The sequence below is a fragment of the Heloderma suspectum genome, chromosome 6 (assembly GCF_057233095.1).
Source record: "Heloderma suspectum isolate Gila_16-S chromosome 6, 16-S_ref, whole genome shotgun sequence".
NCBI classification, from domain to species: domain Eukaryota; kingdom Metazoa; phylum Chordata; class Lepidosauria; order Squamata; family Helodermatidae; genus Heloderma; species Heloderma suspectum.
In genome coordinates, this window is record NC_139463.1 from 117,487,105 (window position 1) to 117,503,111 (window position 16,007).

Here is a 16,007-nt window from a genome sequence, read left to right on the forward strand (position 1 = left end):
CACATCCTTACCACACAATTTCCATTCTTCAGCTTTGACTGGCCTGCTTGAGCTAACATTGATGGACCAACACCTTAAACTATCTGTATTTGTTGGCGTTTATACTGAGTTTGACAGCCAAACTGATTTGAAACCAAACCATTAATTATTTTATAATAGTTATTTTTTTTTCACACAGGTAGCAGTTCATAATTTATATTCATTCTATGCAAAAAATCCAGTGTTACTGGGAGGCAAAAGAAGACAGTCCATCAGTGCATACCATTTCTGCAATCATATGGTTGGTTTCCCATTACAGTAACTGCACAGTTTTTATCTTCATGCTGTTCTCAGTTGAATCCCCAATCATCTTGAACTCTTCCAAAACCCAACACCCCGTCTAAATGCAGCTCTCAAGGCATCCTGAACCTGTTTGTTCCTCAAGCAGTATATGAATGGAATCAGAAGAGGGGCAACAACTGTATTAAGAACAGCCACCGCCTTACTGAAGTCTAATTCACTGGTACCTTTTGGATTTATGTACATGAAAATGCAACTGCCGTAAGTGATGGAAACTACAGTGATGTGGGAAGCACAAGTGGAGAAGGCCTTCTGCCTCCCTGTGGTGGATGGGATGTGCAAAATGGTGGAAATAATTTTGACGTAGGACACTATGTTTACGGCCAAGGTCCCAAGGAGAGAGAGCGTAGCAATGAGGAAATTGATGAGTTCCAGCAGACTTGTGTCAGCACACGCAAGTTTGATCAGTGGTCCGTTGTCACAGAAAAAATGATTGATGGTGTTTGGGCCACAAAACGGTAGCTGGAAGAACACAACTGCTGGACCTGTAATTAGTAATAATCCCCCAATCCAAGAGCAAAGCACCAACAGGGAGCAGATTTGAACTTTCATTATGGTTGAGTAGTGCAGAGGGTTGCAGATGGCCACGTATCTGTCAACAGACATGACTGCCAGCAGAAGGAATTCTGTGGTCCCCAGAACAAAGTAGAGAAAGGACTGTGTGAAGCAACCAGGTAAAGTGATAGACTTATGGCCAGTGGCCATGTTGGCCAGTGTTTTGGGGATGGTGGCACTGCTATACCCAATCTCTACGAATGCAACGTGTCGAAGGAAGAAATACATTGGAGTGTGGAGCTGCTGATTCACCAGTGTGATTAGAATGATCAGTATGTTCCCTATGATTGTCAAAAAATACGTGCTGAACAGTAGGAGACAAAGTAAGATTTCAAGCTGACGGTTGTTGGTAAAGCCCAATAGTATGAAGTCCCTCACCACAGTGTTATTCCTCATTTTAGCACATTCCTACAAGTAAAGTGAAGAGAAATGAATGATTAGGGCTGCATTTTTATAAGTCTCTTCCAAAAAAGGAAAAGTTGCCCAACTTTGAATCTATGCAGTTCAATGAAAAAGATAATTACTGATATAATTATGGACAGATCTGCTGGATCAGACCAGGCTGCATCGGGTCCAGCACTGTGCCTCCAACACAGGGCAGCCAAATGCCAGGTGATGGGCATCCTTTACTATATCCCCCATTCGTAACCCCAGATGTGCTGTCTTTGTCCAAATGTTTTATTAATTTTATCATGTAAATATTTGTGAACTTACTCCCCCACTCCTGTATGATTGTTATCCTGATTACTTTGGCTTTCCTCAAAATGTTTCAGACATTTCACTTGAGGAAGAACCTCCAAATTCACTTCCAATTTTGCTTTAGGCCAAATCCAGTGTCAAGCAACGAATGTAAGTTACCTCCCAGAGAAGTCCTGATTGAAACTCATAGAATCCTTGACATTTAGAGTAAGAAGGGATCACGGAAATCATCTGGTGGTACCACCCACTCAATGCAGGAGCTTTAATGCAGGATACAACTGTTTCATCCCTGACAGATGGTGGTCCATTTGTCCTCCGTTGGCTTCTCTCAAAAGTCCTCAGCTGTTTTGCCAAAATGTCATCCAGATGTTTGCTTACACATTTGTATTCGATTAATTTTTGATGTCTACTCTACTCGATTCTACTCTACGCCAACTGAAGCTAGTTATTAGTTAATCATTCTTCTAAACAACTTTGGAAATGGCTAGAAACACTAATCATGTATTTAAAACCAATAGTGTGCTTGGTATTCCAAAGAGGTGACCCAATCACTGTGGAGTGTGCATGTGGTGATATACAACAGATGAGAAAAGGAGTGAAGGAAGGTCAGGGATGAACAGTGAATGACTATGAGTGGAGCTAAAATTACTAAAGCTGAGCAAAAATAACTTCGTTGTTGTTGTTTTTTTCATCCTAATTGTGGGTGGCAAACTGGGAGGGACCGTTCCACTGACTTTCACCAGGGAGGGGAGACATTCTCCAAGCATTTCTTGGGGGCGGTGATTGGCAGTAGTTACAGGAGCAGAAACAGCAGTGACATACTTCCTTTCTTTTCTCCCAAGGACTTCTTTGTTGCCTGGTGCCAGTCCTGCAAATCACATCAACAGCAACTGTGCTGAGAGCCTGGCTACCATCCTCCACAATGCTGAAGACCTCATTTCCCTCTGAGTCATTGTGCATTTGTATGTGTGTGTGTGTGTGTGGGATGTCACCACAAATAAATGGCAGAGGATACTCTGAGCATATTTGGTGAAAGGGTGCTCTTTTTTCAGAAGGTGTGAGAAAAATGAGATTCTCAAACATTTTCTCAGAAAAACCTCTTCTGAGAAATTCTGAATCCATAAAATGTCAGAATTTAGATTTGATTGTCATAATACCAACACTATTCATAACTCCAATTGGAGACATCCTTTACAGAACCATAACTAAATCTGAATTCCAGTGAAAGAACAATGCTAAGAAGAATGCAATCCTTAACTTCCTAAACACTGATGTCCTAAATTCCACACTTCTACAAGTTTTTTTCCTTATTACAGCTAAATAATTACATTCTACCAAGAATCTCAATGGAGATTTTTTGGTAAAAACAAACAAACCCCAACATTCTGAGACTAAAAAATGTTGGAAGTTTGCTCTTCTGTCTCTGATGTATCTTTTTGTTTTTGCTCTTACCAGGCTTCTGTGGAGAGGCTGCAACGTGCCACTCACCATTTTCTATTTATTTATGTATTTTAACAGGTTAAAAAAAAAAATCCTGGCTCTTCACAACTGTGTATTTAAAAATGAATCTAATATAGAAAATTAGAATAAGAGCCATAATTAAAATTAAAACAGAACCTATAGTTAGAACAACAAGAAAGAACCAAGAATTCTTCACCCAAAGCTGTGGGCCATATACATGTTTTGACGTAATGCCTATACAATAGAAGAGCTTGACAAATATGTTTTTGGAGTAAGGGCACAATCATATGCATGTTATTTTGTTTTACTCTTACCAGGCTTCTGTGGAGAGGCTGCAATGTGCCATTCACAATTTTTTATTTATGTATTTTAACAGTTTTTTTTAAAAAAATTCAGCCTCCTCACAACTGTCCATTTAAAAATTAATCTAATATAGAAAATAAGAATAAGAGCCATAATGAACATTAAAACAGAACCTATAGTTGCAACCATGATAAAGAACCAAGAGTTCTTCACCCAAAGCTGTGGGCTTATACATGTTTTCACCTCGCAGCTATAGAAAGGAAGAGCTCGGCAAATAGTCCTTTGGAGTAAGGGTGCAATTTTATGCATGTTTAGACAGAAAAACGGTCCTACAACTCCCAGCATTCCCCAGCCAGCATGGCTGGCTTTTTCTCTATCTAAATATGCAGCTGAAGTGTTCCACAGTCAGGGTGCTAACACAGAGAAAGCCCTGTTCCCAGCTGCTATTCAGGTAAATGTGGAGGAAATTTGAGGAGGGTCTCAGAACATGATATGGTGGGAAAGGAATGTAATGTTCATAAAGCACTCTGCCTCCAGGCCATTCATGGTGTTACAGATCCAATGCAGCATTTGTGAATTGCACCCAGCAATAAATGGGGAAGCCAGTGCTGATATTTTGACACCAGCAGAAGAGGTGTCTTACAGTGGACCCCTATGAGTACCCACTCAAATGAACTTCAAAGGTAGTCCCAAGGTGACACATTAGAGTAGCCAACTGCTCTAAAGGATCTTGTACTTCACAAATAGTTCCCAATTAATGTAAAACAATATAAAATGTAAGACTCGATGTCACCTGCATTCAGGACCAAAACATGAGCTCTCAGCAAAATACTCACCACTTACAACCTCACATAGACTGATAATGAAATCCCAGCTCCTAGAAGGTCCATGTCATTGTGAACAACCTTAAAGCATTAGCTTTGCTGAGGCTGACCATCTCTGGCTACCCAAGCAAGAAGAAGGATTGTAAAAGTTACATTCATTTGAACTTGTTCTACATCCTTAATGCCTTCGAGACATTTCTTGGCTTTCTTGGCCCAGGAACAGGTGATTTCAGCAATTTTATTTGTGTATTTCTCCCCCCCTTTGCCCTTGGAGGGAACGTTCAACATAGAAGCAACTTCTCACAGATCATGGTGCAGGTTTGTATCCCCAGGCATATAGTGCAAAGGGTATTAGCTCTTTGCTTGTTAGGATACCCAAGGGACATTCGATTGGCTTCCATGAGCAGCAGAAAACCAACTGAGCATCACATGAAATTGGCTCGTGCTACAACAAATGGTCCCTTAAGTATACTAGGTTGCCAGTCTGCTTTCTGTGTGGCTACTGTTCTGGTATCCAAAGGAGCACAAAACTAGGGATGAATGAATCTCTCAAATTGAGTTTGGCTCAGTTTATGATTTTGTCCAAAATTAAGTTCATATCATCCTGTTTCCAGATGAGTTTGCAATGTTTTAAAGAAGACTGGATGAAGAAGTATGTGCATTTACCTCATATGAATGTCTGCAAGCGATTTTCCTAAATGAAATGCATTTTTGTATGTATTTTTCTCTAATATGTAGTTTTTTGTGTGTGCAATCCTGTAATATGCACAGTTTGGTACACATTTTGGGGGGAGACATGGGAGAACCGCATTGCAAAGTTTGGAAATGGGCAAATTTCTAAACAACTCATTTTCAGTTCATGTATTGGTTTGGGAAATGTGAATTAAATTTGTATTAAAATGGAAATGGAACAAATTTCTAGGGTTGTATGAAAGTCCTACTTGGCTCTGCCCTGGGCAATCCACGGTGGGGGGGAAGTGCCACGTCCCTCCCCCCGGAATCCTCCCTGGCCGGCTCTGCTCCGCGGTGGAGTTCTAGCTGTGGCTGGGCTGCTGTGGCCGCACCACAAATGGCAGCCATTGAGCTGCCGCCATTTGCATCCTTGCAGTCAGCCGTGATAGGCTACATAAATATTTACGTAGCCTATCATGGTAAAGGCAGCCACGCAAATGGCAGCCGCTACGCAATTTGAGTGGCTGCCTTTACCGTGATAGGCTACGTAAATACTTACGTAACCCATCACAGCTGACTGCAAGGATGCAAATGGCGGCTGCTACGTTGGCTGCCATTTGTGGCCGCAGCAGCCTGGCAGCGGCCAGCTAGGAGACCAGCCGAAGCTGCCGCTGCTGCCACATCTGCCACCAGGTAAGTTCCATCCTGGGGGGATTCCATGGGGTGGCAGGGGAGAGGCCGTTTCGCCACGGATTTTGAGGGGATGGATTCTAAAGATTCCAGCCTCACTGGAGTCCATGGCAGGATTCTCTGAAATCCCTATGAATTTCTCCCCCACCCCTATGCAAAAACATTTTGTTTCCCAGAATGCCCACCCCCAGTGATATTTGGGATAATCCTCCAATGTGTGACAATATTCAAGATATTCATTGACACAGCTGCCACCCACTATTGCCGGAACCATGTCCCACTTTGCTCACACATCCCCCTCCCTCACCACCACCCACCCATCCGCCAATCTGTTTTCCTCCCTCCCTTCCCCATTATTATTACCATTGGGGCTTCCACCCACTCTGCAGATGGTCTCAGAATGAGTGGTGGGCAGCTGAGCTCGCTGAACAACCATCTCAGCAAGGAAAGAGCCAGTGTTTATCTTCAGCCAAACCCAAATGTCTGCCTCTGAGGGGTCCTTCCTTAGAGCCAGGCATTGTAGGAGGGGTATCCTTGGAAATTGCCTGTAGCAGTTAGGAGTGATGTGTGGCTACAGCAACAAAGTGAGGGAGGGGTGGGTGGGTGGGCAGGCAGGTGATCTGTGGCCTGTGACAGCAGATCTCAGTGTTGGTGGTGGGGAGAGCATGCAATTCACTCCTTTTTAGGGCTGTGCACCACTTCAGTCCGCGGCCCGAATAACGAGGCAAAAGCAGGCTGATTCGGAAGTGCCTTGTCGCAATCCAAAGCAGATCAGAATAGCAATGGGGCACCCCGAAGCGAAACAGCTCATTGACGAGGCACCTCGTCCGCCTCGGAGATTCGTGGCCCTTCTGATGCCTTCTGAGCTGCCCAGGCAGGCTGTCTCCAAAATGTATCAATGTATGAAAGATCATGTGGGTGGGGGGAGGAGGAAGTGCTACCGTAACATATTCTGACACATATTGCATGGAAAACAATGGCCTGACTTCCAAGTAATGGATATAGACATATAGATGCAGACATAGTCATGCTCAGAGTAATCCAATTGACAACAATGGAAGAAGATAGTCATATCTAATGAATGGCCCGTTGATTGCAGTGGAACTAGTCTAAGCATGCTGGGGGGAGCAATCATATGGGGATCGTCAGCTGCCTCTGAACTCGAAGGCGACCATCTGTCCAATGCAGGGTGGGCAGAGCACAAAGGGGATCCTCTTCTCGGCACTCCGGCCACCCTGCATTCATGTCTAGATGACTGATTTTGGCTGTCTAGCCACAGGACTTCGGAGTGGGAGTGGGGGTGGCCGGAAGATGCATTGGAAGCATTATATGGCACTTCTGCAAAGGGAGCAAAAACATTTTAATTAATAAATAAATTTGGCAAATGCGGGGGGGGGGCGCAGATAACCTGGGGGGGGGGGGAAGGAGATCAAATACATGTACGATGAATAGGAAGGCAAAATGAAGTTTTCACAGCACCACCCAGGAAGGTCTGCCTTCGATGGATGATGCAGGATACAATCTCTGATCCATTTAATCCAGGGCTGTTGAACCTTTTTCATCCTAAGGGCCAAGTTCCATTTTGGAGAAGCTCTTGGGGGTTACATTTCAGTGGTGGGTGGGGCTGAAGGAACATAGGAAGTTGCCTTATACTCAATCAGACCATCGGACCATCTACCCCGGTATTACTGACTCTGACTGGCAGTGGCTCTCCAGGGTTTCAGGCAGAATTTGTTCCTATCGGGAGATGCCGGAGATCAAGCCTGGGACCAGACTTTCTGCATGCAAAGTAGGTGCTCTACCACTGAGCCACAGCCCCCCATCTACCAAAGGCAAAAAGAGTGGGGTCAGTTTGCCAACAAAAGAGCATCTTGAAGCATAACACACTTACTGCCAGTACCTATTATTATTTTCATTATTACTATTATCATTATTACTATTACTATTATTATTATTATTATATTTATAACCTGTCTTTCCCCCAATACTGGGATACAAGGCAGCTTACAAACATTAAAACATGTACAATAAAAACATATGAAAATATACAAAAGTTAAAATATAATCAAACAACAATACAACTGAAATTATATTAAAAGCATTTAAACAGGATTTTAAAACAGCATTTTAACAGCTAACCCCCAGGTTCTTGCTGGAACAAGAATGTTTTAGCCTACCTCCAGAAACACATCAAGGAGGGAGCCATCCTAGCCTCCCTGGGAAGGGCGTTCCACAGCCATGGGGAAACCACTGAGAAGGCCCTCTCCCAGGTTCCCACCAAAGTAACGTGCCTGTGTCAGTGGTGGGGCTGAGTGAAGGCCCTCCCCAGAGGATCTCAGGAGATGGACAGGTTCCTAAGGGAGGATACGGTCTTTCAGATTACCTGGACCAGAGCCATATAGGGCTTTATAGGTCATAGCCAGCACTTTGAATTGTGCCTGGAAACAGACTGGAAGCCAGTGAAACTGTTTTAACAATGGAGTTGTATGCTCCCTGTAGCTAGCCCCAGTCAACAGTCAGGCAGCAGCTCTTTGGACCGACTGCAGTTTCTGAACACTCTTCATAGGCAGCCCCATGTAGAGCACATTGCAGTAATCCAAACGTGATGTAACTAAGGCATGTGTCATCGTGGCCAGATCAGACATCTCCAGGAATGGGTGCAGTTGGCGCACTCATTTTAACTGCAAAAGCACTCCTGGCCACCGCTGAAACCTGAGCATCCAGGCTTAGGGCTGAATCCAGGAGCACCCCCAAACTGAGAACCTGAGTCCTCAGGGGGAGTGCAACCCCATCCAACACAGGCTGAATCCCTGTTCTCTGATCTGCCTTTCAACTGACCGGGAACACCTCTGCCTTGTCTGGATTAAGTTTCAATTTGTTCTCCCTCATCCAGTCCATGACCGATGCCAAACACTGGTAAAGGACAGAAACCACTTCCTTGGAATCTGGTGGAAAGGAGAAGTAGAGTGGGGTGTCATCAGCATATTGGTGGCACCGAACTCCAAAACTCCGGACAGCCTCTCCCAGTGGTTTCGTGGAGATACTAAATAGCATGGGGGCAGAAAAGAACCCTGAGGGACCTCGCAACCTAATGGCAATGGAATTGAACAGGCATTCCCCAACACCACCTTCTGAGTTTGCCCCCCTAGGAAGGAATGGAGCCACTGTAAAACAGTGCATCCAAGTCCCACCCCAGTGAGGCTGAGGCATCCCAGAAGAATGCCATGGTTGATGGTATCGAACGCCACCGAGAGGTCCAGCAAAACTAACAGGGACACACTCCCCCTGTCCAGTTCCTGGCATAGGTCATCCACCAAGGCGACCAAAGCTGTCTCTGTCCCACACCCAGGCCTGAAACCAGATTGCAAGGGAACAAGATAATCCCTTTCATCCAGGAACCCCTGGAGCTGGGAGGCAGCCTTGAAGGAATCCTCGATGGTCGGCTGTGCTCTGAGGCTCCGCGGAGCAGCCGGCCAGACCCAGGCAGGCCAGGGCTGTCTGCAGCTGGATTTCCAGCCACGGAGGGCTCTGGGTAAAACAAAAACAAAAAAAACGCATATGCAAATGGCGGCAGCTACGGCCACCGCCATTTACGTTCCTTATTTTTCGCCGTCTTAGTCTACGTCAATATTTACGTAGACTAAGACCAAGAAAAGAAAGGGGAACGCAAATAGCATAATGGAATAATGTCTTGTTCCAGCAAGGCATTAACCACTCCCATTGCCCACTCAGCCAGTTCTCCTCTGGCCTCTTGAATAAGCCAGGAGGGGCAAGGATCCAGCATACATGTGGTGGCTCTCACCGCTCCAAGGATCCTGTCCACATCCTCGGGCTGCACAAATTGAAAAGAATCCCTCAACGCCGAACAAGCAGGAGCCAACGTGTCATCCCCAGGCTTGGTGGTTGGAGGAAAGGCTGTGGAGCTAGGGGAATGGGACATGGCCTTCTGGAGAGCCCCAGAGGGCCGGATTTGAACTCCAGGAAGACTGGATTTGGCTGGTGGAGCTGCAGTTCAACACCCCTGATTTAATCCATGGCTTGGTCTGAGTTGCTAACAATATAACTGTGGGTTTCAGGCAAGTGCAATTTGAATGCAAGCAGCAGAAAGGTCTTAGTGGGACTTCAGCTGCCCCTTGGTTGAGTGAATTGAGGCTGCTTTCCAGCCAGCACACAGCCCTGGAACTTTGTGCTTCATCACTCAAAGTTGGATTACTGCAATGCACTCTACATGGGGCTGCCCTTGAAACTGGTCTGGAAGGAGATGTCCTGGAGGATGACAACGTCATGTAAAGGACCTGCAAACTTCCATCAGTGGCTAATCACAAGCATGAAATTAACCGCTCATGTGGAGAAGCCCTATGTTCACGTAACAGGGGGCTATTCTTCTGCCTTCTGCCTGTCAGCTTTCTGTCGGTTCTTACATAGATATTAGCCATGATCACAGCTCAGGCCATACATGGCTTAACCAAATCCGGAGAGCAAACCTGTTTTTATTATTGAATCCTTCATGAAGGTTTCACCTTGTTTATGTTTACCTTGTGGATGTACTTGTTTATTTTGCTTTAACCCCTTTTATTTTATTTTTTAGCATTAAGTCCCATTTAGTATTTCATATACTTCTTGATGCAAATTGATAAAATAATATAATGCTCAGCATTTACTGACTGTACCCCCCTGGACTGTTTACGCTATGTTCATTTTAGGAGTCCCTTTTCATGTCTTCCTTGTGCTCATTTGTCTTTGCGTTTGTCTTTGCATTTTATTTCAAAACCGTTTGCAAAATCTGTTAGAGTGACAAGTATCAAGTGAGACATTATTAATACAACTTAAAACTTGTGTCTGTTAACTTCAGAATCATACCAATATTCGTAATAAATAACCATCTCTTTCAAAACATTTCTTTTTCCTTCTTCCCTTCCATATTACTTTGTTATCTCAGCAATTTTCCAATTTTTTGCTAACGGTTCTCTGATTGTCAGTCTTTTTATTGAGTGTCTTCTGAAGGCAAGTAGAGATTTTGCTGTTAACAAGTTTTTTTTTTTAAAAAATGGCTCAATGTTCTTTACTTTGCTTAATTTTTATTATCCTATAATGAAGAATTCTTATATTATTGCATTCTTCATAGGCAGATAAAGAGGAGGAGGGTCTACTTCCAGCAACAACAATAGTGTTAGATTTGGTAGAACTTCCAAATTTGGAGGAATGTGTGTCAAAAATATATGACTGGACACTTCTGTAGGGAACATCAATGAGGCACAATCTCTCTACAGTCTTATTTCAAAATCTTAGTGTCTGGGTATCCCAGAAAACATTATTCTCTGGCCAAAAGCATCCTTCAAGGCATCTTTGACCTGCTTGTTTCTCAAGCTGTAGATGAATGGGTTGAGCAGAGGAGATACCACATTGTTAAGAACACCCACTGTCTTGCTGAGGTCCAATCCCCCATGTTGCCTCGGCTTCAAATACATGAAAATGCAGCTCCCGTAGGTGATGAAGACAACCGTAATGTGGGAAGCACAGGTGGAGAAGGCTTTTTGTCTCCCTGTTGTTGACGGGATGCACATGATGGTAGAAATTATTTTAATGTAGGAAACTACAGTCACAGTCAAAGTTCCCAGGACACTAAACGTGGCCAGGAGAAAATCCAGCAGTTCTAGGGACTGAGTGTTGGTGCAGGCAAGCTTTACCAATGGCATATTGTCACAGAAAAAGTGATTGATGACATTTGGACCACAGAAGGGTAAACGAAATAACAAAACCAGAGGCATGATAAGGTATAGGAAACTGACTGTCCAAGAACCCACCACTAACTGGGTGCAGAAGCGGGCATTCATGATAGCTGTATAGCGCAGGGGATTACAGATGGCAACATACCTGTCAAAGGACATTAAAGCCAGTAGGAAGAATTCAGTGGTACCTAGAATGAAATAGAAAAAGGATTGTGTAAAACAGCCAGCAACAGAAATGGTGTTGTTGCCTGAGGCCAGGTTGATCAAAGCCTTGGGGATGGAAGAAGAGGTGAAACCAATTTCTAACACAGAGAAGTTCCTTAGGAAGAAATACATAGGTGTCCTGAGGCGATGGTCAGACAAGGTGATGAAGATGATAAGGACATTCCCCACCACAGTCAAGGAGTAGGTGATGAGGACCAGCACAAACAGGAGAATCTGCAGCCATCGGACACTGGTGAAGCCCACAAGGATAAATTCAGCAACCACAGTGGTCTTGTTTTCCATTGCAGCCAGTCATTTGTGGGTCATTTTTCAGGAAGAGTTTCTGGGAAAGCTGCCCCTTCAGTGATGGCAAAAGCCATGATGGGTGCAGCCATTGTTCCAGATGTTTAAACTTTAAAGCAGGGTTGATTTCGGGTTCTTCAGGAAGTGTGGAAATGTGGGCAACCAAGAAGAAAAGGAATTTGAGAAACAAAGCAACAGGGAGGGTTCTTCCGTTTATGTTAAGGGAAACGAAGGAAACATGCACTTTTATCCCATAATGTGCAACACAGAGACAGAAGTAAAGGAGGGTGGGGTAAAGGGATGGGGAGGGGAGGAAAAGCAGAGAGAGAAATCTTCCCAGCTGTTTCCTGTGGCTATATATTATCATTCTTTTTTCCACCCTTCTGTGCTGTTGCAGTAATTCCCACTGAGGTTAATTGGTTGATGGAAACCATACTTTCACTAGGGAATCCAGTGTGCGTGTGCATGTGTGGGACAGAGAGTGAGTGTGGTGGTGGGAGGACTGCTTCATTTTAACTGGGATGTTTTACTGACCTAGTTTTATTTGATCTATGAGAAAACTGGAGCTGGGGGTGTTGGACCATGCATAGGTCCTACTTTCAAGTGAGTTCCCTTTTATGGACAGGGTTGGATAGGACCTTACTGCAGAACTAGTGACTCATCAAGATGAAAATAACCCACCAGCAATAGATGGCCTGCCAGATCCTTGGCAACCCCATTTCTTGTGCAGGCAACGGACACAGGAGCATAATCAAACTCGTCATGTTTCAAAGTTCTGTCTTCGACATGCCATCAAACTCACTCACCATCAAAAAAGAGCCACCAGCCTACACCCACAGACTGAATTGCATTTTCTGACACATATTGTCTGGGAAACAATGGCCAGACTTCCAAATAATGGATACAGACATAGTCATACTCAGACATATGGATGTAGACATAGTCATGCTCAGGGTAATCCAACTGACAACAATGGGAGAAGATAGTCATGACTAATGTATGTCCCACTGATTTCAATGGAACTAGTCTAAGCACGCTGGAGGGAGCAATCCTATGGGGATCATCAGCTGCCTCTGAACTCAGAGGATCCTCTCCTCCGCACTCCGGCCACCCTGCATTCACGTCTAGATGACTGATTTTGTCTAGCCACAGGATTTCGGAGTGGGGGCGAGGTGGCCGGAGGCTGCATTGGAAGCATCATACCAGCGCTTCTGCACTCCCTGCCCCCAGGAATGCCCCCTCTGGCCCTGCTCCACATTGCTCACCCTTGCACAGACCCCAGGAACGATCCTCACTGCCTCAGAGGCGGCAGGGGAGGAGGCAACAAGGCAGCTTTCTGGGAACTGACCTCGCAGCACAAGCGAGATTTGTTCCTGGAAACCGAACAATCCTAGGACCGTCTAGCCGCCATCTAGTGGCCATAGGATTGCGCCCTATGTCGTGTTCCAACCCAATATGTTTGGAACTCAAGTGACACTTCAGATGTCACCTCTCCCATGGAGTATCCATCCTACAAATGTATTCATGAACTCATCTGTTTCTGTGACTCCGTGATGCCCACAAGCTGTTTGTCTGCAAACTGTAAACTAGGGATGTCAGAGAATTCTGCGACGGATCTCTGTGAGGCCAAATGCCAGGGCATTTGCCCCCCGAAATCCATCGCGGAATGGTCTGCCACCCCCCTCACCCTCCGCAGATCCCCCCTGGGACAAGACTTACCTGGGGTGGATGTTCTGGACGGTGGCGGCTCCAGCGGCGGCGGCAGTGGCGGCAGCGGCTGGTCTTCCGACCGGCTGCCGCCGCCGCCATTTGCAGTCTGTGTGTGTGTGTTGTTTTTTTCCCCCATAGATGTGATAGGCTACGTAAAGACTTACGTAGCCTATCACATCTGAGTGGTTTTTTTTTAAAAAAAATGCGTACGCAAATGGCGGCTGCTGCAGCCGCCACCATTTGCGTTCCTTATTTTTCGCCGTCTTAGTCTACGTCAATATTTACGTAGACTAAGACGAAGAAAAATAAGGAACGTAAATGGCGGTGGCTGTAGCTGCCGCCATTTGCGTATGCGTTTGTTTTTGTTTTTGTTTTACCCAGAGCCCTCCGCGGCTGGAAATCCAGCTGCGGACGGCCTTGGCCTGCCTGGGCCTGGCCGGCTGCTCTGTGGAGCAGCCTCAGAGCACAGCTGGCCATCGAGGATTCTGGGGGGGAGGACCAGATCGCCTCCCCCCCAGTTGAGGATTCCAGGGGGAGGGACGGAACGCCTCCCCCCGACCATGAGCAGAATCCGCAAAAAGGTAAGTCACTTTTGTACATCCTTACTGTAAACTCCAGCAGCCTGAATTCCCATTTTGCAAGGCATAGGCTAGAGGGGAGTTCAGGGCTCAAGATAATAATCTATATTAGCTCTTTCTGGCCAAATGTTCATATGCTTTGAATACACTGTAGGTGGTGGTGGGGAAACAGCTTTAGGCCAATGCAGTATTTATTGATTGAAGACGGTTCAGAAACTTCAGCTGGTACAGGATGCAGCTGCCTGAGCAGTGGTGGGAGCGAGACAATTTGAGCACCTAATGCCTGTACTGCACCAGCTGCACTGGTGATCAGTGTGTTTTGAAGCCCAATTCAAAGTGCTGGTTTTGACCTTTGAAGCCTTAAATGGTTTGGGACCAAGTTACTTGAAGGGCCGCCTTCACCCATAACAGCCTGCCCACACTTTAAAATCAGAAAGAGAGGCCCTTCTCATTTGCCCACCCATGAGAGCAGTCAGGTGGGTGATCACACAGGAGAGGGCCTTCTCTGCAGTGGCCCCACACCTTTGGAACAGGTTGCCATCGGACGTCCGCTATGATCCCTCACTGCAGGCTTTTAAGAAGGCATTGAAAACATATCATTTTATCATAGCCTTCTCTTGATATGACTGCTACTGCTGCTCTTATTGCCGCTGTTGTTGTCGTTTGTTTAATTGTTGGCTTTGATTGTTGTTTTTATGGCTATTATGTTGTGTTATGTTTTTATCACTGTTATTTTAGATGTTTTAATGTATTTTCTTGCTGTAAGCCATCTTGAGAGGGCTTCTTCTCTGAAGAAATGTTTTAAATAAATCCATAAACACATACATTTGTTATTTAAATTTATAAACCACCCTTAATCCACAGGATCCCAAGGCAGTGTGGACAACATCAAAAACAGACCACAAATCTAGTGTAAAAACCATAGAGATACACCCTGTTCATCAAACTGAAATTCTGATTGCAACCTATACATCAGGTTCAGGGGTGTGAAACGTCAGGCCCAGGAGCAAAATCTGGACCACCAGAGTTCTCAGTTTGGTCATCTGTGGTTCCTCAGATGGCCATACCCACTTCCACTGGCCACAGCCTCCTTCCCTTGATCTCCAATCATTTGGTGGTTCCCCAGCCTTTGTGTTTTTGGGAGAAACTATTAGGACTCCTGGAAGATAGATAGGGATGGCATGGGTGCCTGGTTCCACCCAGGAATCTTGTGGAGCCCCCTCCCGCACCTGCACCCCCAAGCCCCACTTGCAGAGCCCTTGCCCTCACTTGCCTGCTGCCCATGCTTGGTGAGTGGCCCATACTGACTGCAGTGGCCTCGTCGAGCTCCACCGTTGCCAATTTTGGAAAAATGAAATGGCAATCACAAAAATGTGCATATATGCGTATGTGCAAAACAGCACATTTTGCAATCATTGTTTTATTTTTATTTTAAAAAATGGCAACTGCAGAGCTTGATGAGGCCACCAGGGTGAGTGTGAGGAGGGGCAGGGGCTGGGTGGGTGCCCAGAGAACCTGGACAGGGGTGGGTTCGCACATCCCTAACTGGATAGATAAAGTGGGTAAAGTACTTGGGACACAATATGTCATGACTGAAAAGCAAAGAATTTCACAAATTAGTTTGAACTAAACAGCCAATTGATTGTGTCCAAGGTTCCCAGTTCAACAGGTTCTTCTGTCCCTTGACGTCTTACCTCACAGCTTTAGCTTTGTATTTTCTCCAATACACAGCCACTTCTGATGTCCTCCTGGCTATTTATCTCCTGGCTATTTATCATGGCTATTTCTCCTGGCTATTTATCATGTCCACACAGTAAGAATGGGTGAGAAATTCATTTCAGTTTGTTTTTGACCAGAATTTATCCAGTTTGCACCTCTCGAACCCAGACCCAAACCCAAACACAGTCTGTGGTCTAAAATCCATACATTTCTGAGATTGC

At 45.3% G+C, this 16,007-nt stretch overlaps 2 protein-coding genes across 2 annotated transcripts; both read right to left on the minus strand.

Annotated features, from left to right (window-relative positions):
• Window positions 1-345: 345 nt before the first annotated feature.
• LOC146342789 (olfactory receptor 6E1-like) lies at window positions 346-1,290 on the minus strand. Its single transcript, XM_084807987.1, has one exon. It carries the CDS (start codon window positions 1,288-1,290, stop codon window positions 346-348), a length of 945 nt encoding a protein of 314 aa, XP_084664113.1.
• Window positions 1,291-10,828: 9,538 nt separating this feature from the next.
• Window positions 10,829-11,779, minus strand: LOC146342790 (olfactory receptor 6E1-like). The gene has a single exon (XM_084807988.1). It carries the CDS (start codon window positions 11,777-11,779, stop codon window positions 10,829-10,831), a length of 951 nt encoding a protein of 316 aa, XP_084664114.1.
• Between the last annotated feature and the right edge of the window lie 4,228 nt (window positions 11,780-16,007).

Excerpts from the sequence above, each read along its gene's own strand:
- LOC146342790 (XM_084807988.1), bottom strand. The coding sequence starts at position 11,779 with ATGGAAAACAAGACCACTGTGGTTGCTGAATTTATCCTTGTGGGCTTC.
- LOC146342789 (XM_084807987.1), bottom strand. The coding sequence starts at position 1,290 with ATGAGGAATAACACTGTGGTGAGGGACTTCATACTATTGGGCTTTACC.